This window comes from Coregonus lavaretus (assembly GCF_964263955.1).
Source record: "Coregonus lavaretus genome assembly, contig: HAP1_SCAFFOLD_609, whole genome shotgun sequence".
In the NCBI taxonomy this organism is placed as follows: Eukaryota; Metazoa; Chordata; class Actinopteri; order Salmoniformes; family Salmonidae; genus Coregonus; species Coregonus lavaretus.
The window spans coordinates 135,723-163,391 of NW_028161360.1; the positions used below are offsets into that span (position 1 = coordinate 135,723).

The 27,669-nt window shown below is 43.6% G+C and overlaps 1 protein-coding gene across 1 annotated transcript; it reads right to left on the reverse strand.

The window, feature by feature from the left end:
• LOC311120772 (cholinesterase-like) lies at positions 1 to 27,669 on the reverse strand (the record flags this gene model as incomplete). The annotated part of the gene is made up of 8 exons (XM_084195348.1): positions 1 to 224; positions 10,114 to 10,271; positions 15,492 to 15,701; positions 17,636 to 17,946; positions 18,064 to 18,402; positions 18,499 to 18,631; positions 18,735 to 18,993; positions 27,360 to 27,669. 8 exons carry the CDS (start codon positions 27,667 to 27,669, stop codon positions 70 to 72), a joined length of 1,875 nt encoding a protein of 624 aa, XP_084051474.1. The 3' UTR covers positions 1 to 69.

The following is a 27,669-nucleotide window of genomic DNA, read 5'->3' on the forward strand; positions in this document are numbered from 1 at the left end:
TCCAATCCAATCCACTGTGGTCCAGTCCAGACCAGAGTAATGGATGGGTTGAGGGGTCCAGTCCCAGGTCTAGGGCTCCAAGGGCCTCTGGTCACAGTCCTGCTGGTTCTGTACCTCTGGGCTGCTCAGGATCTGGTCAGAGTAGTATTTCTTCCACTCCAACATGTAGGACATCCAACGATGGAAGTGTTTCTTCCACTGCTGTTCTACCTCATCTACACTCACTGACAGACAGACAGACAGACAGACAGACAGACAGACAGACAGACAGACAGACAGACAGACAGACAGACAGACAGACAGACAGACAGACAGACAGACAGACAGACAGACAGACAGACAGACAGACAGACAGACAGACAGACAGACAGACAGACAGACAGACAGACAGAGAGAGAGACAGAGAGAGAAAGAGAGAGAGAGAGAGAGAGAGAGAGAGAGAGAGAGAGAGAGAGAGAGAGAGGGAGAGAGGGAGAGAGAGAGACAGAGAGATAAGGAGGGAAGGGCGAAGGAGACAGAGAGGTGAGCATGATATTTTTATTTTTTGGGTGGGGTAGATCAGCTTAATATTGCAGATAGATTGTAACTTCCATCAATGTAATTGTCTGCATCACTTCCAATCCCCCATGTTTTTATATATACATATATATATATATATATATATATATATATATATAAATATATATATATATATATATATATATATATATATATATATACAGTGGGGGAAAAAAGTATTTAGTCAGCCACCAATTGTGAAAGTTCTCCCACTTAAAAAGATGAGAGAGGCCTGTAATTTTCATCATAGGTACACGTCAACTATGACAGACAAATTGAGAAATAAAATTCCAGAAAATCACATTGTAGGATTTTTAATGAATTTATTTGCAAATGATGGTGGAAAATAAGTATTTGGTCACCTACAAACAAGCAAGATTTCTGGCTCTCACAGACCTGTAACTTCTTCTTTAAGAGGCTCCTCTGTCCTCCACTCGTTACCTGTATTAATGGCACCTGTTTGAACTTGTTATCAGTATAAAAGACACCTGTCCACAACCTCAAACAGTCACACTCCAAACTCCACTATGGCCAAGACCAAAGAGCTGTCAAAGGACACCAGAAACAAAATTGTAGACCTGCACCAGGCTGGGAAGACTGAATCTGCAATAGGTAAGCAGCTTGGTTTGAAGAAATCAACTGTTGGAGCAATTATTAGGAAATGGAAGACATACAAGACCACTGATAATCTCCCTCGATCTGGGGCTCCACGCAAGATCTCACCCTGTGGGGTCAAAATGATCACAAGAACGGTGAGCAAAAATCCCAGAACCACACGGGGGTCCTAGTGAATGACCTGCAGAGAGCTGGGACCAAAGTAACAAAGCCTACCATCAGTAACACACTACGCCACCAGGGACTCAAATCCTGCAGTGCCAGACGTGTCCCCCTGCTTAAGCCAGTACATGTCCAGGCCCGTCTGAAGTTTGCTAGAGTGCATTTGGATGATCCAGAAGAGGATTGGGAGAATGTCATATGGTCAGATGAAACCAAAATATAACTTTTTGGTAAAAACTCAACTCGTCGTGTTTGGAGGACAAAGAATGCTGAGTTGCATCCAAAGAACACCATACCTACTGTGAAGCATGGGGGTGGAAACATCATGCTTTTGGGCTGTTTTTCTGCAAAGGGACCAGGACGACTGATCCGTGTAAAGGAAAGAATGAATGGGGCCATGTATCGTGAGATTTTGAGTGAAAACCTCCTTCCATCAGCAAGGGCATTGAAGATGAAACGTGGCTGGGTCTTTCAGCATGACAATGATCCCAAACACACCGCCCGGGCAACGATGGAGTGGCTTCGTAAGAAGCATTTCAAGGTCCTGGAGTGGTCTAGCCAGTCTCCAGATCTCAACCCCATAGAAAATCTTTGGAGGGAGTTGAAAGTCCATGTTGCCCAGCGACAGCCCCAAAACATCACTGCTCTAGAGGAGATCTGCATGGAGGAATGGGCCAAAATACCAGCAACAGTGTGTAAAAACCTTGTGAAGAGTACAGAAAACGTTTGACCTGTGTCATTGCCAACAAAGGGTATATAACAAAGTATTGAGAAACTTTTGTTATTGACCAAATACTTATTTTCCACCATAATTAGCAAATAAATTCATTAAAAATCCTACAATGTGATTTTCTGGAGAAAAAAAAATCTCATTTTGTCTGTTATAGTTGACGTGTACCTATGATGAAAATTACAGGCCTCTCTCATCTTTTTAAGTGGGAGAACTTGCACAATTGTTGGCTGACTAAATACTTTTTTCTCCCACTGTATATATGATTTTGACCCATTATATAAGAGATTCTCCAAAATTGAAATGCTCCAGGCATTTATATATAAACCCCAGTCGTACTTTATCAAATGCCTTTTCGAAGTCTGCTATGAATAGCAGGCCTGGTTTCTCCGATTTTCCATAATGTTCTATTGTTTCCAATACTTGCCTTATATTATCTCCAATGTATCTTCCTTGTAAAAAACCTGTCTGATTAGAATGAATAATATCCAGCAATACCTTTTTAATTCTATGCGCTATACATTTTGCTAGAGTTTTTGCATCACAACACTGAAGTGTAATGGGCCTCCAATTTTTTTAATGGACTGGATCTTTATATTTTCCACTTGTATCCTGTTTCAGTAATAATGAGATCAGACCTTCTTCTTGAGTGTCAGATAATCTACCATTTACATAGGAGTGGTTAAAACATGCTAATAACGGTCCTCTTAGTATATCAAAAAAGGTTTGGTACACTTCAACTGGTATGCCATCCAACCCTGGAGTTTTCCAGGACATGATTTAAATTGCCCGAGAAGGGGCTGCAAAGTTAAGTGTTTCCAGCATTTAAACAATGAAATTATCAGAATCAGAGTGAGAAATGAGACTTGACATTTAGCTCAACCTCAAAAACAAACGTCCCTTTCAGGAATCTACTCCTACGATCCATCTGTACTTTAGCTATAGCTGATCCCATGTGATTCTACTGCCATGGGAACAGACTGATCCCTGTGATTCTACTGGCATGGGAACAGACTGATCCCTGTGATTGTACTGCCATGTGTTAGGATTGGTCAGCACTTCCCTGCTGATGGAAAATTCCAATCTAATAAAGAATTCAGAGATGCTAATGTGAGTTGGCACAATGACATAAAATCAAAATTAAAAGCTCAATACACCAGCGTTTTGATGTCAGCGTTCTATCAACAGAAAAGCTAAACCGATAGAACCAAAATTAGTAGACGTACTCAGCATCAAAAGGACTGGGTGTGTGAGTACTTTGATATAATTTGTACATCTGCTTTGATGGCAGGTTTGAAACCTGTTATCAAAATGGCTATTGCAGGGGTAGTGGACCAGCATTCTCACTGGGATGAAATAGTACAGGCGGCCTTGAGAGTGGAATCTAATTCCGCTCACTTTGCAGCCGTGCGTGTGGCTAATACAGCCACAGTGAAAGTCAATAGCGGTTGCTTCAATGGCCAAGGTAAGACAAAGAAACAGAGAGGAAAGGGCAGCGAACCTGTGCTAAGGCTCCCTGTTTTAGATGTGGGACCGTCGGTCATTGGAGGAATGAGTGTAGGGTAGTACTGGAGCCTACTTCACCCGCTGCCTTTGCGATCCAAGCGTTTGTAGCATTAACAAAAGAGCAGCAGCAAACCTTCGAGGGCAGTGGGGCAGGTGAACGCCGCATAGGGGTTCAAAATAATCGAAAGTGATGCAACTACTACTCATGTCTTTGACAATAGGTCCAGTAACAATACCCAGATCATTTTACATGGCGACGGGTGTGGAACCGATTTTGGGGTTGGATTCTAAAAGGTAACAAATTAAAATTGGCAGTACGAACAATCATCATCTACTATGGGCAAAAGACGCATTAGATTGTGGTCTGATTAAAGGTTGCAAGCCTGTTGTGGTGGAGGGAGAGCCGTCGTAACCAATTAATTGATACCCTATTAAACCGGAGGCTGAGAAGTCGGTGACGGAGGATCTTCCAATATTACTTGAACGAGGCATGGTGGTACGAGGACCAGATCGGTGCAACAGCCCTTTATTCCCAGCGAAAAAGGGACTAAAATGGCTTATTACAGTGGATTTTCACAGCATGAACAACCATACAGTGAAAATTACACCCGAGGTAGCGGATTTGGCAGACCTTTTGGCATCTATTCCCTCAGACTCAGAATGGTACAGCATGCTTGACATAAAAAAATATATTTTGGTCAGTGCCGGTGGCTGAAGAGTCACAACACTGGTTTTGGTATTGTTGCCAGGGGGAGCAGCACACGTGGGTGAGGGCACCTATGGGGTTTACATATAGTCCAACTTTGTATCACGCCGCATTAAAATAATCACAAAAAGGGTTCCATGTTGGTACAGTACGTACATTATTTGTTGTTGCCGTCAAAAGACGAAGAAACTCACATGCGAGTAAACTATTTGACAGAGCAGGGTCACAAATCATCATATGAGAAAGCACAACTGGCAAAACAAGAGGTTTTGGGGTTTTCGATTTCAAAAGGCACAACTCTTGCACAACAAAACACTCCTCGTACACTAAGGAAAACCCTAGGGGTTATCAATTTTGTGAGGCATTTTATTCTGTCGTATTCTGAAATTGCTGAGCCACTTACAGAATTGACAAAAGGGGGGAAGGGTCCCGATGAAAGAATAGAGTTTAAGGAAGCGTTTGTCGAGCTAAAGAAGCAATTGTGTCAAACGCCAGCACTGGGGTTACCAAACCTAAAATTACCTTTTAAAATGTTTGTTCATGAACATGAAGGCCATTGTAGCTACGCAAAATCATGGGGGAAAAGCGATGACCAGTAATGTACTGCAGTAAATCGTTAGACTTGATGGCGAGAGGAATGCCTCTGTGTCTGAGGGCAGTACAGGCGACAGAAATGGTTTTGCATAACACTGCTTCGATTTTAATGGGCCAAAAAAAAGTAGATCTCGCTCGATTCAGTGCATATTAATCTTTAAAATAGTAGACATTAATGAGTGTGAAGCAAATAGGGAATATCCAATGGAGATGGGTAATAGTATATACAGTAAAGTTTGGGATGGATTAAAAGACAAACGATTAATAGTGGAGGGAGGACAGTGGACTCCATGTGAACAGAAGTTATCATGTTTTGTTTTGTCTGGAATTAAAATGTTTGTGTTGCTGATTAAGATTTAGCATAGTGAAAACGAATGAAATGTACATTTTCTCCTCTAGGAGAGGATGGGGTGTCCCTATCTCTCCCTTTGAAATGTTTCCCCAGGCTGTTGTCTTGGGAGGGCAGTTAGTGAAATTCTGCAGTTTATAAAGTATAAAGGTACCCGGATCCGGCCGTAAAGGGAGCTCCCAATTAAGTAAGGCCTGGCCATTTGTTTGTTTTTACCCTACGTTTTACCACACACACCAGCACACACACACACAACCCACCTGTTATGAATATTTGTTAGTGGTGTTAATACCGTGTCTGATTTATTGTGTGGGGTCTTTTTATTTTTTAGTAGGTTCTTCATAGGTTAGAAAGGATGCATCTTAAAGAGCACAGACATGAAAGTATCTATTGTCCGAATTTTGGTTGCACCCATGCAAGTTCTCCTGATAAGAAATGTACTGAAAAAACCCCAATGTAAACCAGGTCCTGAGAATGTTTGAAATGTTTGAAATGTCTTTAAATAAGTAGTCTGAAGTACAGGGAAAGAAAAGGGAAAGGAAATACTCAACTGTGTTGAATGACCTCTGTTCTGACTTTCTGGTGAGGCCTTATCACCCTCAGAGGCTAGATACATTGTGTGAGATTTAAGTATAATATGAAGAAGTGAATAGCTGTTGTTGCTTTGGTTGTTTTGTTTTCAAATCAAATCTCACCAGATTGGGTCTGATGTATGGTCGGGATTTCTCCCTAAGGGTTAGCTAACTAACTAAATCCCTGACCCTGTAACTATGCGATGAGGTCACCAATATGATAGGGGAGTATAAGCCAATTTGCAAAATGGTTTCAACAGTGTTGTTATTCTTTTTGACATTTGTCTTAGAAATGTTGTATTAAGAAAATTGGGAATGTAATAACTAGTCATACGATGAATAGTTGGTCTGGATTTCCTGAATCAGAAATGCCTTAAACTGTTGTTCTGGTCTGTCCTCTCTAGAGGTTATGGCGATAGTGACCCCAGATGGTATCTAGATGAATGGAAGGGGTAATTCGACCGAGAACAGTGTGAGTCTCACCCCCTCTAACCGGCTGAAATAATAGTGACAATGGCGTTCACTACGGCCCTGTCCTTCACCACATCTACCTGATACCTGAGTCAGAGCCAGCAACCAGTATACAGCATCCAGTCGAAGCTATCACCTGCCCTTTCTCTCAGGAGTGCGGCATGAGTTCTGAGACCGTCCACGTGGAGTGAGCATGGAGAAAGATCACGTCCAAAACTCCTCTCATGCTGCTGGTGCACTGGTCGGAAAATGGACAAGACAGAATGGACCGTAAATAATGGTGGTGGTGGCTCAGGTGAGAGATTTATTTGCTTGTGAAAATCAGATTGTTCCCCAGATATTGAAATCGGGACATTATCAAGGGCCATCCACTTCGACAGGCATGAGTTACATGTGTGCCACTGTGAGGATGAACTGTAAAGCTATCTGAAGAAGAACATGAAGAGATGGCAGAAAAAGAATGAGTGCCGGGAAGGAGAGGGGTGGTCAACCGTGCCCGTAATTGATTTAGGGTTGCCCTAAACTGTTTATTTGGGGTATCTGGTTGATTGTGGGGGACTGCATACTGGGAATGTTATAGTAATTTTAAAATGCATTGAGATACTGATCTGTCATTAACATGCCACTAGCGACAGTGAAAGACAGGGACAAACGGTGGCCGTGATGAGAAAAGTTAATGCTGGTAATATAAGTACTACATACTGTATAGATATTTTCCCCCTGTCTGTAAATGTACATTCTGCCAGGGTGTGCTAAGTTGAGGGTCTTAAATTCGAGTAAAACGACTCAACGTGAAGCATTAGGGACTGTCATTCTAAAGTTGGGTCTAGGTGGCGTGGAACATGTGAGTGATCATTGTTCCAGATGAGGGAATGTTGAAAACTGACTAATTGATTTGAGCATGTTTTAGTATGTTTATAACTATATAAGTGGCCAAGCAGTAGTGATTAACGAGTTATGGGTTAGATGGAATGATTTATGTGCAAATGTATTTGAGGCCGAATGTTTCCATAAGGGTGAAATAGGAGGCATATGATAGAGCTAATACTATAGATTGAGAACTATTGCCCTATAACACTGTCTTATAGCTTCACTGTTTTATATCATTATATTCTCTCTATATTTTGCATCATGATAGTCACTTGAGTATGAATGGGTCGCTTATTCTCAAATAGCTCTTTGTGTATGAGTCCGGATAATTAACAATAGACTGAGGCAAGGTGCAAGAATGTATACTCCCTACTGATAAGAAGACCGGGAGATGAGTGGTGGAGTACCAGAGGTTCTGGACTCGGGCGATAACACCACCTACTTAGCCACAGAGATTCATTGTACATCCTAGACTCAGGAAGGGGGAGGGCTTGTCTGAGAAAGTCAAAAGCTCCAGCTGAAAACGAGAGGGGGGATAAGAGTGTGCAATAGTGTGATTAGAAGTCAGAGGTCATATGTCTCGGAGGTATAAACATACAAATCAACTGAGAACATTAATAATGTTTCCTTTTTGTTCATTTATAAGTAATTTCTAAGTTTATATAATGTTGAACAGCATGGAATTACTATTAAAAAAGGAGGGACTGTTAGGGTTCTAACATGAAATATACTTATTCATGTTACCACACTAGAACTTATTGACTGCTTTACATATATAAGGAATGTATATGTTGGGGTCAATGGAGGGTGGATAAGAACTAGGTGTATGGAAAGTTACTGAGTGAGACCAGGGGAAGTACAGAAAGTTTACATTCTGTCAAAACATGTTCTTGTTAAATCTCATGGCTCATAAGGATGGCGGCAAAGGGCAACAGTCTTGTTTCAGTCACTGACAAGGTAGGACAGACGCGGATTAGGGAGGAGCGAGAAATTTGGTCTGAGGTCAGATGAAGTGAGAAGGAACAGTACTATCCCACACATATATACTTCCACGCCTACAACGGTTCTAGCATGAGGCAGGGCCATGACTACACCAGTGAGAGGAACCAATTAAGTTCCTGCCTAGCAACAGAGATGTATTGACTGTCTAGATGTGTAAGGAGTTGACTTCGCCTGGTAGGAGGGTATAAATATATGTGCTTGTGTAAACATGTCTTTGCAGCTGTATGACCCAGTGGGTGAATAAACTTGGTTTGAGCTTTTTCTAGTTGTCCATGAGTTAGTAAAGGGACAGCTCAGGAGGAAAGTTAATAATTAGGCATCGACTCCATACACATTATTCCAATAAAACACGTATTAATGCCAAAACTCTGTTTTTGCCTTTGCCCTTTGCAAAGACCTTTGCTTCTTGCTTTTCCCAATGTGTGATAATTTCCTAAGTTCTTTGTTCACATTGCTCACTCTTTTCGTCTTTGATTATGCTTTGCTTATCTTTTGAATGCAACACACATCCCCAACTAATAAACTTAGGGCAAAGCCAACCTCCCCAACTAATAGACTTAAGGTTAAAGCAAAATGATACGAGTAGCTCCACCGAGCTACACTACTCTCACATACAAACAATCACCCAAAAGGACAAGGGAAAAGAGGGAACACATATACACAGACTAATGAGGGGATTAGAACCAGGTGTGTGTGATTGACAAGACAAGACAAATGTGATGATGATAATTGGGGCGGCAGTGGTTAGTAAGCCGGTGACGACGAACGCCGAAGCCTGCCCGAACAAGGAGGGGAGGCAGCCTCGGCGGAAGTCGTGACAAGGGCAAAGCCAACCTCCCCAACTAATAGACTTGGGTTAAAGCGAACCGCAAATAACACTGTAAATGACAATGGCAATGACATTTGTTGGCATCAACCACCTCTGAACTTCAGGAAGTGTGTGTGTGCAACAAATTAAGACAGAGAAAACATTTTTTTTGCCATTTTGTGCAACGAAGCACAGAACCCAGCGGACGTCCGTGCACAGGAATTAGACTCCATTGATTGATTCCATATCAGCGTCAAAATCAATCACACTTCCCCAAATCACAAAGGCCGGGGACTCCAATGTCCCGCGCCAATCAAACACACACACACACGAGTTCCATCCCAGTTAAATGTTCCAAACACAATTGACCTCAACCTTGTAGAAGGGATATACATATCTCTGTATCGTAATGTGTGTTTGTGTGTTTGTCAGCTTTGTGCTGTGCAATTTGCATGCAGAGACAAACCACATACACACACAGCTTGAAAACACTGTTAAGCTACCATCTTTTCTCTCTCAGGATTAAAGAAAACCAAACCAACTAAACGTAAGTGCTCTTTTATATTGTGCCAAGAGAACTAACCAAAAAAACACACATTTAGAAGTACACAGATCACCTAGCAACCTTTCAAAAAGCCTAAACAATGAAATAAGGCAAGTGGATCTAAAATACTTCCTAAATAAATAATTTCCGGTGAGTTATCTTTGACTAAGTAGATTAACAACAAAATTATCTTGACCTGAAGATTCCCTTGGGTTACACCTCATACGCACGCACAGCCACATCATGATCTTCAAACCGGGGAGGCCACAGATGCTGTTTGTATAATGAGCCCGATGCGTGTGTGTGTAATGAATTAAGTGCAGGGGAGTGAGTGTTATTCACCCTCTACAGTTGGAGCTCTGTGAAGTGGAGACTTACCCGACTCCCACTCAGACCTCCAGCACTCTGGAGAGGAGAGGGAGCTGGAGCCTTGGCCAACCCAGCCATGGTGCACTTCCACAGACTAGTTTAGGCATCAGAGGCCCCTGGAGGGCCCTGATGCAGCATCACCCAATCTCTGCCCACTATGTGCAAGATTAATGTGCATAAGAAGCAATTATATTTTTGATGTGCGGCCTGACACGGCCATCACACTTGCGTATGTGTGTGCCTGTGTGTGTTCTCACCAGTGACGTCCTGCAGTTTGGGGAGGAAGTTGTTCCAGAACTGACATTGATGAGCTGCAAGCCTCTTTTGAGTGTGTGGAGGGGAAGAGTTTAGGGTGATGTATTCCTGTTGGTCCAGGGTGAAAAGTGGCCAATCCCCTTCCTCTATGCTTGGGTTCCTGCCAGGGAAAACACAACAATCAACCAATCATGTCAGTAAAACCGTGAGAGTAACTTTACACTGACTTAGAAATCTCTGCAGCACTCCACCAATCAGGCCTTTATGGTAGAGTGGCCAGACGGAAGCCACTCCTCAGAAAAAGGCACATGACAGTACGCTTGGAGTTTGCCAAAAGGCACCTAAAGACTCTCAGACCATGAGAAACAAGATTCTCTGGTCTGATGAAACCAAGATTGAACTCTTTGGCCTTAATGCCAAGCGTCATGTCTGGAGGAAACCTGGCACAATCCCTATGGTGAAGCATGGTGGTGGCAGCATCATGCTGTGGGGATGTTTTTCAGCGGCAGGGACTGGGAGACTAGTCAGGATTGAGGCAAAGATGAACGGAGAAAGTACAGAGAAATCCTTGATGAAAACCTGCTCCAGACTGCTCAGGACTGTCATGCCCTGACTCATGGGACTCTTGTATGTTGAGTCAGGGTGTGGAGATCTATGTTATTATTTCTGTTTACATTCTAGGTTTTGTGTTTCTATGTTTGGCCGGGTGTGATTCCCAATCAGAGGCAGCTGTCGCTCGTTGTCTCTGATTGGGGATCATACTTAAGTAGCCTGTTGGAAATCATTAGTTGTGGGATCTTGTTCTGTGTATAGGCTTGTATTGTGTTTAGCCTGAGGATTTCACGTTACGTTGTTTTGTTCGTGTGTTTAGTTTATATAATAAACATGTATGCATTTCACGCTGTGCCTTGGTCTGACCCGTCCTTCAACGAACGTGACAAGGACCTCAGACTGGGGCGAAGGTTCACCTTTCAACAGGACAACAACCCTAAGCACACAGCCAAGACAATGCAGGAGTGGCTTCGGAACAAGTCTCTAAATGTCCTTGAGTGGCCCAGCCGGAGCCCGGACCCAATCGAACATCTCTGGAGAGACCTGAAAATAGCTGTGCAGCAACGCTCCCCATCCAACCTGACAGAGCTTGAGAGGATCTGCAGAGAAGAATGGGAGAAACTCCACAAATACAGGTATGCCAAGCTTGTAGCGTCATACCCAAGAAGACTTGAGGTTGTCATTGCTGCCAAAGGTGCTTCAACAAAGTCCTCAGTAAAGGGTCTGAATACTTAGTTAATGTGATATTTCTGTAAAAAAATAAAATAAAAAAAGTGCAACAATTTCTAAAAACCTGTTTTTGCTTTGTCATTATGGGGTATTGTGTGTAGTTTGATGAGGAAAAAACTATTTAATCAATTTTAGAATAAGGCTGTAATGTAACAAAATTTGAAAAAAGTAAAGGGGTCTGAATACATTTAATTCCCAGAGAATATATAGGTATATAGGTTGAGTATAATGTGTATACAGTGGGGGAAAAAAGTATTTAGTCAGCCACCAATTGTGCAAGTTCTCCCACTTAAAAAGATGAGAGAGGCCTGTAATTTTCATCATAGGTACAGGTCAACTATGACAGACAAAATGAGAAGAAAAAAATCAAGAAAATCACATTGTAGGATTTTTAATGAATTTATTTGCAAATTATGGTGGAAAATAAGTATTTGGTCAATAACAAAAGTTTCTCAATACTTTGTTATATACCCTTTGTTGGCAATGACACAGGTCAAACGTTTTCTGTAAGTCTTCACAAGGTTTTCACACACTGTTGCTGGTATTTTGGCCCATTCCTCCATGCAGATCTCCTCTAGACCAGTGATGTTTTGGGGCTGTCGCTGGGCAACACGGACTTTCAACTCCCTCAACGATTTTCTATGGGGTTGAGACCTGGAGACTGGCTAGGCCACTCCAGGACCTTGAAATGCTTCTTACGAAGCCACTCCTTCGTTGCCCGGGTGGTGTGTTTGGGATCATTGTCATGCTGAAAGACCCAGCCACGTTTCATCTTCAATGCCCTTGCTGTTGGAAGGAGGTTTTCACTCAAAATCTCACGATACATGGCCCCATTCATTCTTTCCTTTACACGGATCAGTCGTCCTGGTCCCTTTGCAGAAAAACAGCCCCAAAGCATGATGTTTCCACCCCCATGCTTCACAGTAGGTATGGTGTTCTTTGGATGCAACTCAGTATTCTTTGTCCTCCAAACACGACGAGTTGAGTTTTTACCAAAAAGTTATATTTTGGTTTCATCTGACCATATGACATTCTCCCAATCCTCTTCTGGATCATCCAAATGCACTCTAGCAAACTTCAGACGGGCCTGGACATGTACTGGCTTAAGCAGGGGGACACGTCTGGCACTGCAGGATTTGAGTCCCTGGCGGCGTAGTGTGTTACTGATGGTAGGCTTTGTTACTTTGGTCCCAGCTCTCTGCAGGTCATTCACTAGGTCCCCCCGTGTGGTTCTGGGATTTTTGCTCACCGTTCTTGTGATCATTTTGACCCCACGGGGTGAGATCTTGCGTGGAGCCCCAGATCGAGGGAGATTATCAGTGGTCTTGTATGTCTTCCATTTCCTAATAATTGCTCCCACAGTTGATTTCTTCAAACCTAGCTGCTTACCTATTGCAGATTCAGTCTTCCCAGCCTGGTGCAGGTCTACAATTTTGTTTCTGGTGTCCTTTGTCAGCTCTTTGGTCTTGGCCATAGTGGAGTTTGGAGTGTGACTGTTTGAGGTTGTGGACAGGTGTCTTTTATACTGATAACAAGTTCAAACAGGTGCCATTAATACAGGTAACGAGTGGAGGACAGAGGAGCCTCTTAAAGAAGAAGTTACAGGTCTGTGAGAGCCAGAAATCTTGCTTGTTTGTAGGTGACCAAATACTTATTTTCCACCATAATTTGCAAATAAATTCATAAAAAATCCTACAATGTGATTTTCTGGAGAAATAAAATCTCAATTTGTCTGTCATAGTTGACGTGTACCTATGATGAAAATTACAGGCCTCTCTCATCTTTTTAAGTGGGAGAACTTGCACAATTGGTGGCTGACTAAATACTTTTTTTCCCCACTGTATATATATGTTGTATATAAAGGGCATATTTGTAAAAGAGACATACTGTAGGTCTCAATGTCTTCCCTGTTAAAATAACATGTTAAATAAAAAAATAAAAAATAAATATATGATCTGATATGCATCATATCTTTATGACGTCTCACCTGGTCTCAGACATGTCTATATAATATCTATACGAGGTCTCACCTGGTCTCAGCCATGTCTATATAATATCTACAATACCAGTCAAAAGTTTGGACACACCTACTCATTCAAAGGTTTTTCTTTACCTTGACTATTTTCTACATGGGGGCGGCAGGTAGCTTAGCGGTTAAGACCGTTGTGCCACTAACCGAAAGGTTGTTGGTTCTAATCCCCGAGCCGACTAGGTGAAAAATCTGTTGTTAAGCCCTTGAGCAAGGCACTTAACCCTAATTGCTCCTGTAAGTCGCTCTGGATAAGAGCGTCTGCTAAATGACTAAAATGTAATTGTACATTGTAGAATAATGGTGAAGACATCAAAACTATGAAATAACACATATGGAATCATATGGTAAACAAAAAAGTGTTAAACAAATCAAAGAATATTCTATATTTGAGATTCTTCAAATAGCCACCCTTTGCCTTGATGACAGTTTTGCACACTCTTGGCATTCTCACAACCAGCTTCACCTGGAATGATTTTCCAACAGTCTTGATGGAGTTCCCACATATGCTGAGCACTTGTTGGTTGCTTTTCCTTCACTCTGCGGTCCGACTCATGTCAAACCATCTCAATTGGATGCAGCACTCCATCACTCTCATTCTTAGTAAAATAGCCCTTACACAGCCTGGAGGTGTGTTGGATCATTGTCCTCTTGAAAAACAAATGATAGTCCCACTAAGCCCAAACCAGATGGGATGGCGTATCGCTGTAGAATGCTGTGGTAGTCATGCTGGCTAAGTGTGCCTTGAATTCTATATAAATCACAGACAGTGTCACAGGCAATGCACCCACACACCATCACACCTCCTCCTCCATGCTTTACGTGTGGGCAATACACATGCAGAGATCATCCGTTCACCTACACCGCGTCTCACAAAGACACAGCAGTTAGAACCCAAAATCTCCAATTTGGACTCCAGACCAAAGGACATATTTCCACCGGTCTAATGTCCATTGCTCGTGTTTCTTGCCCCAACCAGGTCTCTTCTTATTATTGGTGTCCTTTAGTAGTGGTTTCTTTGCAGCAATTTGACCATGAAGGCCTGATTCACACAGTCCCGTCTGAACACATGTTGAGATGTGTCTGTTACTTGAACTCTGTGAAGCATTTATTTGGGCTGCAATTTCTGAGGCTGGTAACTCTAATGAACTTATCCCCTGCAGCAAAGGTAACTCTGGGTCTTCCATTCCTGTGGCGGACCTTATGACCGCCAGTTTCATCATAGCGCTTGATGTTTTTTGCGACTGCGTATTGACTGACCTTCATGTCTTAAAGTAATGATGGACTGTCGTTTCCCTTTGCTTATTTGAGCTGTTCTTGATCTTTTACCAAATAGGGATATCTTCTGTATCCCCCCCCCCCCCCCACACACACCTTGTCACAACACAACTGATTGGCTCAAACGCATTAAGGAAATAAATTCCACAAATTAACTTTAAAGAATGTACATCTGTTAATTGAAATGCATTCCAGGTGACTACCTTAAGAAGCATATGTAGGAACTCCTTCAAGACTGTTGGAAAAGCTTTCCAGGTGAAGCTGGTTGAGATAATGACTCTGCAAAGCTGTCATCAATGCAAAGGGTGGCTATTTGAAGAATCTCAAATATAACATATATTTTGATTTATTTAACACTTTTTGGTTACTACATGATTCTATATGTGTTATTTCATAGTTTTGATGTATTCACTATTATTCTACAATGTAGAAAATAGTAAAAATAAAGAAAAACCCTGGAATGAGTAGGTGTGTCCAAACTTTTGACTGGTACTGTATATGATGTCTCACCTGGTCCCAGCCATGTCTATATAATATCTATATGAGGTCTATCTCACCTGGTCCCAGCCATGTCTATATAATATCTATATGAGGTCTATCTCACCCGGTCCTAGCCATGTCTATATAATATCTATATGAGGTCTATCTCACCCGGTCCTAGCCATGTCTATATAATATCTATATGAGGTCTATCTCACCCGGTCCTAGCCGTGTCTATATAATATCTATATGAGGTCTATCTCACCCGGTCCTAGCCATGTCTATATAATATCTATATGAGGTCTATCTCACCCGGTCCTAGCCATGTTCGCCCAGTACTTCATCATCCTCCTGCTCATGACCACTTCGTCCTCCAGGTATCCCAGGGTGCTGTTCAGCGGCATTCCAAAGACGAACTCAATTTCATAGCCGTGCATCACACCCATCCATGCCGGCCAGGAATTGGTGGAGGAGCGGTGGTCAAACAGGAAGAGGCGGGCCTTACCCCCGTGTTCTGTGTACCTGGGGGCAGGTATGGTAATGATAGGAGAGTTCATTAAAAACTGAGCATAAAGGGGCCAGATACTAACTACACAACTCAACATTCCATGTACAGTGGCTTGCGAAAGTATTCACCCCCCTTGGCATTTTTCCTATTTTGTTGCCTTACAACCTGGAATTAAAATTGATTTTGGGGGGGTTTGTATCATTTGATTTACACAACATGCCTACAACTTTGAAGACTATTTTTTATTGTGAAACAAACAAGAAAAAATACAAAAAAACTGAACTTGAGCGTGCATAACTATTCACCCCCCCAAAGTCAATACTTTGTAGAGCCACCTTTTGCAGCAATTACAGCTGCAAGTCTCTTGGGGTATGTCTCTATAAGCTTGGCACACCTATCCACTGGGATTTTTGCCCATTCTTCAAGACAAAACTGTTCTAGCTCCTTCAAGTTTGATGGGTTCCGCTGGTGTACAGCAATCTTTCATTCATACAACAGATTCTCAATTGGATTGAGGTCTGGGCTTTGACTAGGCCATTCCAAGACATTTAAATGTTTCCCCTTAAACCACTTGAATGTTGCTTCAGCAGTATGCTTATGGTCATTGTCCTGCTGGAAGGTGAACCTCTGTCCCAATCTATGGAAGACTGAAACAGGTTTCCCTCAATACTTTCCCTGTATTTAGCGCCTTCCATCATTCCATCAATTCTGACCAGTTTCCCAGTCCCTGCCAATGAAAAACATCCCCACAGCATGATGCTGCCACCACCATGCTTCACTGTGGGGATGGTGTTCTCGCGGTGATGAGAGGTGTTGGGTTTGCGCCAGACATTTTCCTTGATGGCCAAAAACCTCAATGTTAGTCTCATCTGACCAGAGTACCTTCTTCCATATGTTTGGGGAGTCTCCCACATGCCTTTTGGCGAACACCAAATGTGTTTGCTTATTTTTTTCTTTAAGCAATGGCTTTTTTCTGGCCAATCTTCCGTAAAGCCCAGCTCTGTAGAGTGTTAGGCTTAAAGTGGTCGTATGGACAGACATTCCAATCTCCGCTGCGGAGCTTTGCAGCTCCTTCAGAGTTATCTTTGGTCTCTTTGTTGCCTCTCTGATTAATGCCCTCCTTGCCTGGTCTGTGAGTTATGGTAGGCGGCCCTCTCTTGGCAGGTTTGTTGTGGTGCCATATTATTTCCATAAAAAAAAAATGATTTAATGGTGCTCCGTGGGATGTTCAATGTTTCAGATATTTTTTTATAACCCAACCCTGATCTGTACTTCTCTACAACTTTGTCCCTGACCTGTTTGGAGAGCTCCTTGGTCTTCATGGTGCCGCTTGCTTGGTGGTGCCCCTTGCTTGGTGGGGTTGTAGACTCTGGGGCCTTTCAGAACAGGTGTATATACACTGAGATCATGTGTCAGATCATGTGACACTTAGATTGCACACAGGTGGACTTTATTTAACTAATTATGTGACTTCTGAAGGTAATTGGTTGCACCAGATCTTATTTAGGGGCTTCATAGCAAAGGGGGGTGAATCCATATGCATGACCCACTTTTCCGTTATTTATTTTTTAGAATTTTTTTGAAACAAGTAATTTTTTTTCATTACACTTCACCAATTTGGACGATTTTGTGTATGTCCATTAAATGAAATCCAAATAAAATTGCAGGTTGTAATGCAACAAAATAGGAAAATCGACAAGGGGAATGAATACTTTTGCAAGGCGCTGTGAATAATGCATTGCTGTACAGGATAACTACTGGTCCTGTAGGTTTTCACACCAACCCTGATCTAATGCACTTGATTCTAATAATTAACTGGTTGATAAAATGAAGCAGGTTAGTTACACTGGGGTTGGATTAAAAACATACAGAAGGGTAGCTCTCCAGGAACAGGGATGGAGACCCCTGCATTAGAGCTTTGTGTAACTCTACAATATGTTGTCCTTACCTCTGGGCAAACTCCAGCACAGGGCAGTTAAAATAACGGTCTCCCACCATTCGTCCGAGCAAATCACGATTCTTCAACGCACTATTCTCATCTGTCCAATCAGTGTACTGGAAGATGGCTGTCTCCCTCGTGACATTACTGAATCCCGGCAACACTAGGTCCACCCCTTTCAGGAAGTTCTCCCTGCTGATCAGGCTCTGGCTAGTGATGTCATATCCTGGCGCCCCGTAAACCAGGAAGTAGGTCCCCTCATCTTGGTTCAAACCAATCAGCACCTCTTTCTTCAGGAAGTGTCCCGTCCGGAGCAGAACCTATAGGACCAGATAGAGAATATTAGACATTATGACACTGGAAATATCCACGGGAGTCAGCTGCTTGTTTGTTCAGTGCCTTTGGGCCCAAACAAGCAACCATAAATTCACACACACCTCGGGCATGTCTGGTAGGAAGTTTTGGTCGACAGAGGGGGTAAATGGTAATGCAATGAGCGTGGGGAGAGAGAGGACGTTGTACTGCTGGTTGATTATATCCTCTGGATGGGCTCTTAGTAGACACTGCTCCAGGACAGCCAGAGGTGCCAGGGGACAACCCAGCAGCCTACCCAGGGACAGTGACCTGTTCCAGGCCTGCTGTTGAGTCATGACAGCCCATGGAGTGTTAGGGGAACCACTCTGTAGTATTGCCCTGTTGAACAGACCATGGCTGCCAGGGGAGAGGAGATGGAGACCCACAGACGCAGCGCCAGCGCTCTCCCCAAACAACGTCACCTGACAACAACAACATAAAAACGGAGAATAACTAAACATTGTAAAATAAAGAATATATATATATTTTTAAACAGTAATAGAAAAAAGGAGAGTAACCTTTGAAGGGTCGCCGCCGAAGGCAGCGATGTTATTGGCTACCCAGTGCAGAGCCAAGCGCTGGTCCAGCATTCCAGCGTTGCCACGGACAAACTTGCTCTCAGGAAGAGACAGGAAACCCAACGGGCCGAGCCTGTGTCCAATCAAAACAAACATTATTATCGGCGTATTTTTAAAACATGAATACATGAAGCTCAAATAAGTATATTAGTTTCACTCTATTGTTCCAGGACAACCTGTAGTTCATGGACACTACCACCACGCCTTCTGATTGGCTAAGGAATTGTCCGTCATACAGGTCTAGGGAGGCGGTGCCTGTAGTGAACCCGCCCCCGTATATCCACACCATGACAGGAGCTAATGAGGAATCAGGGGAGGAGCTCTTGGAACGTTTAGGGTGTGTCTTAGACGAAGGGGGAGGAGTCCATATGTTGAGGTAGAGACAGTCTTCACTCATCTTGGTGTTGGGGTTCCACATCTCAGCTCCACGGAACCCTCGGAGTAAGGAAGTCAGAGTCAAATACTTGTAGTTAACGACTTGACTACAAAACAACATTGAGTACGTTTACATTGTAATTTACATTTTTAATTGTCGAAATCACTTTGCGCTAAGTGAAAGAGAAATTGTGCATTCCTAGAAGTATCATGCTCTACCGCATAGTGCGATGCGTGTGGACCGAGTTTAATGGCGTCACGAACAGTCATGTGTGATTCTGTCTGGGCAGAGCAACAGTGAAGTTCTGCGAAGGAGACACCGGTGGCATTCTCCGTGGGAGAGTGAGGGAAATTCCTGTCCAACCAAAGACGAGTGGACCCGCCCTGACCAGACCTCCACTGATGACTGCCTGGGAGAACACACCACATTCACGAATCTGAACAGGACAACCCACTGAATTTCAGTTAGTCAATTTATAACCCACTGAATTTCAGTAAGTCAATTTAAATGAATTTGTAGTGAAAATAATGACAAGGATCCTAAATCCCAGAGAGGGGATTTGGCGAGCTAGTGAGAGCCCCGTTGGAAGTACTGTTTGTAGGCGTAAGATGTATATGTAGCCTGAGAGCTACGAGTAGTGAAGATAGACATAAGATAAATGGCTATGTAGCCTGAGAGCTACGAGTAGCGAAAATAGAGAAGTGAGTGTTGAATACTGCACAGTGGTGTGTTGAACATGCATGTATGAGAGAATAAGTGTGAATGACTAAACTTTTTGACAGGAGGAATAGCCTCCCGTGTGAATGAGGAGAGTGTGGATTGTTAATTCTTAGACTGTAAAGTATAAGATTAATAACCAATGAAATGAGTGTGAAGCAAATAGTGAACATCCAACGGAGATTGGTTATAGTATATACAGTAAATGTTGGAGTGGATTAAAACACAAATGATTAAAGAGTGGAGGGAGGACAGTGGCCTCCCTGTGAACAGAAGTTATCATGTTTTGTTTTGTCTGTAATTTAAAACGTTTTGTTCACCTGGTAAAGTAACGTTAGCTGGAAAGACAGAGGTAGAGTTTAGTAGAGATTGTAGAATGAAACAAGTGTTAGAGTGGAAGAGAAATGTACTGGGTGATGGTGATTGAGAGTGCTTTCTGAGTTGAAGGAAACAGGTATGTAGACTAGTGAAAGTAACAAAGGAAGCGGGAAAGAAATGAATTGGAAAGTTAATTGGAAAGTAAGAATTAAAATGTTGAATTGTTTGGACTGATTAAGATTTAGCAAAGTGAAAACTAACTAAATGTTTATTTTCTATTCCAGGAGAGGATGGGGTGTCCCTATCTCTCCCTTTTAAATGTTTCCCGACGGTGTTGTCTTGGGAGAGCAGTTAATGAAATTCTGCAGTTCTATTAAGTATAAAGGTATGCAGATCCGGCCGTAAAGGGAGCTCCCAATTAAGTAAGGCCTGGCCATTTGTTTGTTTTCACCCTACGTTATACAACAAATGCCGGCACAAACATACACAACCCACCTGTTATGAATATTTGTTAGTGGTGTTAATACCGTGTGTGATTTATTGTGTGGGGTCTTTTTATTTTAGTTTTAGTGGGTTTTTCACAGGTTAGAAATGATACACCTTAAAGGGCACAGAAATTAAATGTTCTAACGTTTCTATTGTCAGAGTTTTGGTTGCACACATGTAAATTCTCCTGATAAGAAATGTACTGAAAAACCCAATGTAAACCTGATACACAAAATGTTTGAAATGTTTGAATAAACATTGTTTAAATCATGTTGGAGATACAGAGGAAGAAAAGGGAAAGAAACACCCACTTAATGGGGTTGAATGACCTCTGACCGCTGTTCTGACTTTCTGGTGAGGCCTGATCACCCTCACTAGAGAGCCTAGAGACATTGGGTGAGATTTAAATGTAATATGTAAACACTAATGATTGGGAAGAAGTTTATAATTTAGCAATAGTCCTATATGTGATTCGGACCACGAGAAGGACAGAGAGAGAGCGCTGCCCCTGAATGAGGGACACCTGTCTCTAGTCTATTTTACTATTCCTTGAATTACCTTATGGGATACAATTAAGTTAAGATGGAGTTATCAAGGCTTGTAATTCTAATTTTATTTGCTATTTTGACTTAACAGGCTGTGTTGTTTATTGGGGGGATGCATGAATCACGATGTGAGTCATGTGTCCAAAGGGGGAATTACCAGTCCCCTGGGGCCCTTTGGGTAAATATGCAAATAGATTTTCCACACATGCCTGCCTGTAAAAGGAAAAAATATGTTGACAGTTACTCCAAATGGATTGAAGTTTTCCCAACCTCTAGTGATATATTTGTATTGCTGTTGATGTTTTCTTTGTTTTTGTCTTGCTTCAAGAACAAATCTCATCAGAGTGGGTCTGCTGGATGGTTGGGATTTGTCCCTAAGGATTAGCCCTCTAACTCCCTGAACCTGTAATGTTGTGGTGAGGTCGCCAATGTGATAAGGGAGTATAAGCAAATTTGCAAAAATTGTTTAATTGTGTGTTGTTGTTCTCTTTGACATTTGTCTTAGAAATCTGTATTAAGAATATTGGTACGTGAATCATTTGTCATTTGTCATACAGTAAATAACTTCTTGAATCAGAAATGCCCTAAACTAAACTGTTGTTCTGGTCTGTCCTCTCTCTCCAGGTTATGGCGAAGGTGACCACAGATGGTATCTACATGCATGGAAGGGATAATTCGGCCAGGAACGGTGTGAACCTCACTCCCTCTAACCTGCTGAAGTAATGGCGAAAATGGTGTTCACTATGGCCCTGTCCTTCACCACTTCTATCGTGAGACCTGAGTCCGAGCCAGCAACCTGTCCACAGCATCCAGTCGAAGCTATCAACTGCCTTTTTCCTCATGCCTTTTCTCTCAGGAGTGCGACACGAGTCCACGTGGAGTGAGCATGGAGAGAGATCTCGTCCAAACTTCTCTTATGATGCTGGTATACTGGTAGGAGGATGGACAAGACATAACGGAGAGTAAAGGACAGTGGCGGCTCAGGTGAGAGATTCGTATGCTTGGTAAAATGGGATATTATCAAGGGCCATCCACTTTGAACATGTGTGCCATTGGGAAGACAAACTGTAAAGCTATCTGAATTAGAAAATGAAGACGCCAGAAGAATGAGTGCCCTGAAGGAGGGGGGTGGTCAACCGTGCCCGTAATTGATGATGGCTTGTCCAAAATTGTTTATTTGGGGTATCAGGTTGATTGTGGAGGTCTGCACACTGGGAAATGTATAGTAATTTAGACTAAGAATGCCTTGAGATATCAATCTGTCATTACCACAAATGGGGGTCGTCATGAGAAAAGTTAATGCTAGAAAAATAAGATGAATATACTGTATGTCAATGTAAATGTACATTCTGCCAGCACCAGTATGTGCTAAGTTGAGGGTCTTAAAATTTGAGTGAGAGAACCAACGTGAAGCACTAAGGACTGTCATTCTAAATTTGGGTTGTATAATTTATCAATAGGTCTAATTATGATTCGGAAAGGCGAGACGGAGAGACAGAAAGCTGCCCCTAAAACTGTGAGGAGAGTACAAAGTGAGGGGAGGGTGCACTGCTCATCCTGCAGGTGGTTTCTGAAACTAATTAAATATTTGTAAGAATCCAGTCTAGGGAGGGTTCCTCCCAGGGAAACCTTATCTTTTTGTGTCTTCCGAGAGGGAGGTTACCAGAAAACCCACTGGCTTGGGCTATCCATAATTGGGATGTTGATAGTAGGGGCTTTGTGGTCCTCACCCCAATCTCATTATCATCAAGGTTGGTTTGAAACTGTTATAACGTGTTCTCTTTCTTCCCTGTGAAAGTCAATATGATTTCTAGGTTGTGTGAAACATGCGAGTGATCATTGTTCTAGATGAGGGACTGTTGGAAACTGACTAATTGACTTGAGCACGTTTTAGTATGTTTATAACTATATACGTGGCCTAGCTATATAAGTGGCCGGGCTCGAGAGGCAGGATGGGAGGAGGCCGCCCTGGTCGTCCTTTACGCCCAGGGGCTATCGGAGGGGATGAAGGACGAACTCTCCTTGCATGAATGACTGGACAGCCTCATTGAACTCTCGGTGCGGGTAGACAATCGCCGTCATGAGAGGGCGCATGAGAGAGGGATGACGCAAGGCACGCCTCCACGTCCACCTATCAACCCAGAGGCTTTCCGCCGATTCAGGGAGAAGACGCCTCAGGAGGAGGCTATGCAGCTGGGGGCGGCGCGCTTGTCCAGGATGGAGAGGCAGAGGCGTCTGCGCCAGGGACGTTGCCTGTACTGCGTCCAAGCAGGTTAGCACTGCGACTCATGCCAGAAGAAGCCGGGAAATGGGAGGGCTCGCTAGTATCGGGAGGGGAGCTAGAGAGCCGGAACCGAAACCCCAACTCCAGAGACTCCCAGACTTTTCTCCCTATCAGGGTTCAGTGGGCCTGAGCTGCGCGTCGGGCGTATGCACTGGTGGATTCTGGGGCCGCGGGAAACCTGATGGACGCGGGGCTGGCCCAAGGGTGGAGCGTTCCGTTACTCTCCCTCTCCGAGCCGGTTCCGGTCATGGGCCTGGACGGCCGGCCGTTGAGGTCGGGCTTCATCACCCAGCGCACTATCCGGGTGGTGGGGGGGCTGTAGGAGGATATCCAGTTTTTCATTGAGGACTCTCCGGAGTCCTGGTCGCCCACTAACCCCTGATAGACTGATCCACGGGGCGGCTCATCCTGGAGGCAGGCTCCGCCCCAATCCTGTTCCAGTCTCCACAGACCACTCATCAGCCCAAACGACCGTCCCAGTCAACCTACCAGTCCTCACGTCTTCCCCAGGGCCAGCACTCCGAATCGCCTACCACCCTTGCGGCATCTGCCACCGGGAGGACGGTGGATACAGACAGCGGCTACAGACCTGGCAGGCGTTCCCCAGGAGTATTTTAGTAAGAGGCGTGCCAAGTGCCTACATCCTCACACGCCTTACGACTGCGCTATCGATCTCCTGCCGGGCGCCATGCCCACACGAGGGCGATTGTTTGCCTTGTCCCGGCCGGAGACGCTGGCCATGAGGGAGTATATCGACGAGGTACTTGTCGAGGGTCAAATCTATCCCTCTACCTCACCAGCAGGCGCAGGCTTCTTCTTCGTGGGGAAAAAGGACGGTGGGCAGCGGCCTCTCATTGATTACCGGGCGCTCAACGACATCGCGGTTAAGAACCGCTACCCACTCCCCTTGATGACGACGGCATTCGAGTCGTTGCAGGGAGCCTGGGTCTTCACCAAGCTTGGGTGGGGGGGTTACTGTTACAAGAGGGGGTCGCAGTTACAGAAAGGGGTTGCAGTTCTGGAGTGACCCACTAGGTGTCATCCTCCGACAACCTTAGGCACCTCCTCACTCACAGTCGGGACTAATCATCATTCTAATGGTGTCACCTGTGTCTATTGGTTAACCTGTGTATTTATGCCCTCACTTCCCTGTGTTCCCTTGCTCAGTTTTCTCTGCTAGTTTCTCTATGTCCAGAAGTACTACACGGTGTCTGATCGGAGATCTATGTACAGGTACTTGAGAAGTGTTATCCCTGTTTCGTTATTTGTTTCAGTCATAGTTAGTATTTCGTATTTTGGCTGTCAGCCTGTTTTTGGAGACTTATTTGCTCCGCCTTTCTTTTATCGTGATAAGTCCGTTATTTTTTATTTTGGCTTCGGGACCACCAGTAAAGATCCTTGTTTCACCATCTCTGCCTACTGCCTACTGTATATCTTGCACAGCACCTGGGTCACACCTCACCCCAACCCTTACCTTTTACACTATGTTCCGCCCCTGTTTCCACATATCTGCTAACTGCCACGTAAAACAAAGAGGTTGTCCTTTCTAGAAAAGCTGAGAGCCAACTCTGTTCGTTGGGCTCTTAACTCTGCACCATTGAGTGATTGTTAACCGCTCCATTTTTTCCAATCTTACAATAAAGTTGTTGTTTGAAGAATCTACAGTCTCTCTTCTCTTTTTGGTTAGAATTTCCACTCTTAAAGGGAGTGCTCCTAATCTCAGTTTGTTACCTGTATAAAAGACACCTGTCCACAGAAGCACTCAATCAATCAGATTCCAAACTCTCCACCATGGCCAAGACCAAAGAGCTCTCCAAGGATGTCAGGGACAAGATTGTAGACCTACACAAGGCTGGAATGGGCTACAAGACCATCGCCAAGCAGCTTGGTGAGAAGGTGACAACAGTTGGTGCGATTATTCGCAAATGGAAGAAACACAAAATAACTGTCAATCTCACTCGGCCTGCGGCTCCATGCAAGATCTCACTTCGTGGAGTTGCAATGATCATGAGAACGGTGAGGAATCAGCCCAGAACTACACGGGAGGATCTTGTCAATGATCTCAAGGCAGCTGGGACCATAGTCACCAAGAAAACAATTGGTAACACACTACGCCATGAAGGTCCCCCTGCTCAAGAAAGCACATATACATGCCCGTCTGAAGTTGGCCAATGAACATCTGAATGATTCAGAGGAGAACTGAGTGAAAGTGTTGTGGTCAGATGAGACCAAAATCAAGCTCTTTGGCATCAACTCAACTCGCTGTGTTTGGAGGATGAGGAATGCTGCCTATGACCCCAAGAACACCATCCCCACCGTCAAACATGGTGGTGGAAACATTATGCTTTGGGGGTGTTTTTCTGCTAAGGGGACAGGACAACTTCACCACATCAAAGGGACGATGGACGGGGCCATGTACCATCAAATCTTGGGTGAGAACCTCCTTCCCTCAGCCAGGGCATTGAAAATGGGTCGTGGATGGGTATTCCAGCATGACAATTACCCAAAACACACGGCCAAGGCAACAAAGGAGTGGCTCAAGAAGAAGCACATTAAGGTCCTGGAGTGGCCTAGCCAGTCTCCAGACCTTAATCCCATAGAAAATATGTGGAGGGAGCTGAAGGTTTGAGTTGCCAAACGTCAGCCTCGAAACCTTAATGACTTGGAGAAGATCTGCAAAGAGGAGTGGGACAAAATCCCTCCTGAGATGTGTGCAAACCTGGTGGCCAACTACAAGAAACGTCTGACCTCTGTGATTGCCAACAAGGGTTTTGCCCCCAAATACTAAGTCATGTTTTGCAGACGGGTCAAATACTTATTTCCCTCATTAAAATGCAAATTAATTCATTAAATTCTTTACATGCGTTTTTCTGGATTTTTTTGTTGTTATTCTGTCTCTCACTGTTCAAATAAACCTACCATTAAAATTATAGACTGATCATGTCTTTGTCAGTGGGCAAACATACAAAATCAGCAGGGGATCAAATACTTTTTTCCCTCACTGTATATGGGGGTCCCCCTGGGAGTGAATTACACCCTAAGTGTGATGTCATCCCTGCCCTTTATCACCTATCGCCCAAAGAGACCAGATGACGTGACCTTTTACCAGATGTATAAAGCCCCCAAAGTCTGTGATGCACATCCTGACAATAGTAGTAACCCCGCTATCCCTATTGTGGGTTCTCTGTTGGACCCCTGGTGTATTAAAGGTAAAGGTAGTAATCATGTGGGAGAGACAATCTGCAATTGTACACTGGACCAAGAGGGAGTCAACAATTGCAGCCTGACTGTGTAGCCGTTGCTTTAGTCATTGTACTGATTCTGTTGCTTTGTTCTCATGCTGACATTTTACTGCAATATGTGTTTAAAACAGGTAACACATTTAAGAACCAAATGTAATGTTAAATGTTGCCATGACCCAGGGCCAGAATGCAAGTTGTGAAGGATTAGCTGAGACAGTGATGTCTGGCCTGATCTTTACCCAGTGCCCAGTTGGGCTCCAACCCCTCACCCTTCAGCTCTTGAAGAAGAATCCTTTCTTTAAATGATTGATTTAAAATTGTATATAATCATTAGCAGAAACTTGCAAGTTAAAACTGTATATGATGGATGAGGGGTTGGAGGTTTTAAACTCAGTCTCACAATGGATGACACTTACAAGGAAGAATTGGTGGACTACAGGATATTATGCCTTTAGAAGCTTGCTATCAAACATGCTTCCCAAGATTAACATGGTCGCTGTGGTAGAACGTTTATTTTGACTGGCGATTCTCTGCCTTTATCAGAATGCCATCAGGTAGCCTGATTTCTGACATGTCCATGTAAACAGGATTATTAGGGAGATCATTCTTCTTGAAAACCATGTAAATGTTTTAATCTAACTAATATATAAATCTGATTATCCACAATAATCGCATTATTGCGTGCATGTAACCGTACTCAATGACTGTAGACCGTCACTAACATCAACAGGTTTAAAGGCACACAAACATATACAATACATTCATGTAGGTGTAATAAGCTACGCCAGTTTACTATACAGGCCTATGTCATCATTCTGATATCATATCCCTACCAGGAAAGGTTATATCCCGGGGTTGGAAGCAGGAGTTGGGGTAGCGGGTGGCATGTCGTACCCCTGTCCACCCCTCTGCAGGCTGAGGAGGGCGAAAACGCAGTTCCCCAACGGGGGGGCTCCCATAGGGAATTCCCAGGAATGCCCTGACATATCCACCACCTGGCACGGGAAGCTGAGTGCCCTGGACTCTGCCGCGGTTCGTGGCGACAATGAGGTCATCGATGAGGTCATCAACCTGAGCCGTTGTGGCCGGGAGAATGTGGAACAGCAGGAGTGACAGGGTGATGTGTGTGTGAGTGGTCACCAT